The following is a 1836-nucleotide window of genomic DNA, read 5'->3' on the forward strand; positions in this document are numbered from 1 at the left end:
TTTATGCCCCTGAGTTATCTCCCCAGCCCTTTTTCTTTCATTATTAAAGAATACATTTCCATGCTAAATTACTAAAAGTAAGAAGTTAAATTAGTGGCTTAATATATCTATTCAGGTTTATTAAACTTACCACAGCATTTTCCAAAATGAGTCCTCCATGTGGCTGTGCAGTGTATTTTCCTAACAAATTTGTTAAAGGAACATTGTTTTTCTTCCAGTTAATGGCTGGTGTGGGGATTCCTTCAGCCACACATGGGAGAACAGCTTGTGAGTTCTCGTTGACCGTATAGTGAGCTTCGGAGCTATGGATCCGGGGTGGTACTGCCAAGAGTTTAAAGAGAATAGTTAGCCTTCTAGGAAGTTGAGTTTAACGATGTTGTTATTTACATTGAAAATCAATGCAGGAAAGACCCCTTTATGGGTAATTTGGCTAGAAATAAAAAAAATATATTTTTTTCTGTATTTTAGGGAAGGGCCTACAGGGTGTTCAGGGTCTCACTACTAGAAAAGACTCGTAGTGATCTGCCTGTCTACAGCCTCCCAAGAGCTGGGATTACAATCACCCGCCACCACATCCAGTCTCAATTACCATCTCAGTGCACCCAGGTGGCGGGACTGGTACAGCAGGCACCGGGATCCAACCCCAGGCCCCTGCGCCTGCTTGCAGGTGCTTTAATATGCAGAGCTATTTGGCTGGCCCTACAAAAAAATATTACATTGGTTTATTTGCTATAAAATTAATTAGTATTTTCAATGCTATAAAGAATTCAAATGTGTTTGAGTTTATTGGATATACTTATATTCAGGTCCTGAACAAATGACTTAGAGGAGGGCTAGAAATGTTTAGATTTTATTTAGCTTGCTGACCTTCTTACACTTGATAAGACAACCAACCAAGTAATCAACAAAACCAAAGCCATTTATATGGATATACAACTGCTGGGCTTGTCTTACATATATTGAGAGAATGAACTCATGGTAGTTACTATAAAACACTGCAAAACATTCACCTAATATGTAATGCCACAGATTGCTAGATTATTATTCAAACATACTAGTGAGAAATGGACCAGTCTTACAATGTTTGTAAAGTGACAAGGCAAAAGCTGGTATCAGTAAGAACAAAGTTTTTGTATAAACTTTAGTGTTTCCTCCTTAGTTATTCTAAGACTATATGGCTAAATATATAAATGTTAGGTGAATGAGTACACATGAACACTATAGATAATTTGGAAAAGATTAAAATATCTTTTGCTCAACATTGCATTATAAATAATTCATTTATTATTAGTTCATGTTTTATTTTCAGTGTCTCCTGTTTCTTAGTTTTCTTGAGGTTGTTATTTCCCTTTTTCTAGGGATTACAGAGATAAAACATAAATACATTCATTTTTGTTATTTCTTTTCCAAATGAAACAGAAACAAGGCTATGACTTTATAGTGGATTTTAGTTTTGATCACACACTACATTTTTATATGTAGTGCCCTTTTATCATTTTATAATTAATCCAATAATAAAAACATCTCAGCCTTTGTTAGCTGGAAGAGTACTTTTTTTTAAAGTTGCTTGGAATTGGTGTTTTGGCAATAAAATCTATTACAAATTTCTAGTTTTATAGCACTGTGGGCAAGAATCTGCACTGTACTTTTAAGAATTATTAATAGTGGGGTCGGGGAGATGGCTCAGTGGAATAAGCGCTTCCCTGGCAAGCGCAAGGGTCTGAGTTCAATTCCCGGTTCCGCAAAAAAAAAAAAAAAAAAAAAAAAAAAAAAAAGAATTATTAATAGTTTCTTTGTTACTTAGTACATGGTCAACTGTATAAATTTTCTATAAAT

The 1836-nt window shown here is 34.9% G+C and overlaps 1 protein-coding gene across 1 annotated transcript in view; it reads right to left on the minus strand.

Annotated features, from left to right (window-relative positions):
• Positions 1–1836, minus strand: part of Hmcn1 (hemicentin 1) — a 474287-nt gene that overhangs the window by 59183 nt on the left and 413268 nt on the right. Inside the window, exon 81 of the mRNA XM_023704108.1 lies at positions 131–321. Coding sequence (XP_023559876.1) covers positions 131–321 — 191 coding nt within the window. The remainder of the gene's footprint in view (positions 1–130; positions 322–1836) is intronic.

The sequence above is a fragment of the Octodon degus genome, unplaced genomic scaffold (assembly GCF_000260255.1).
Source record: "Octodon degus isolate 3935 unplaced genomic scaffold, OctDeg1.0 scaffold00188, whole genome shotgun sequence".
Taxonomy (NCBI): domain Eukaryota; kingdom Metazoa; phylum Chordata; class Mammalia; order Rodentia; family Octodontidae; genus Octodon; species Octodon degus.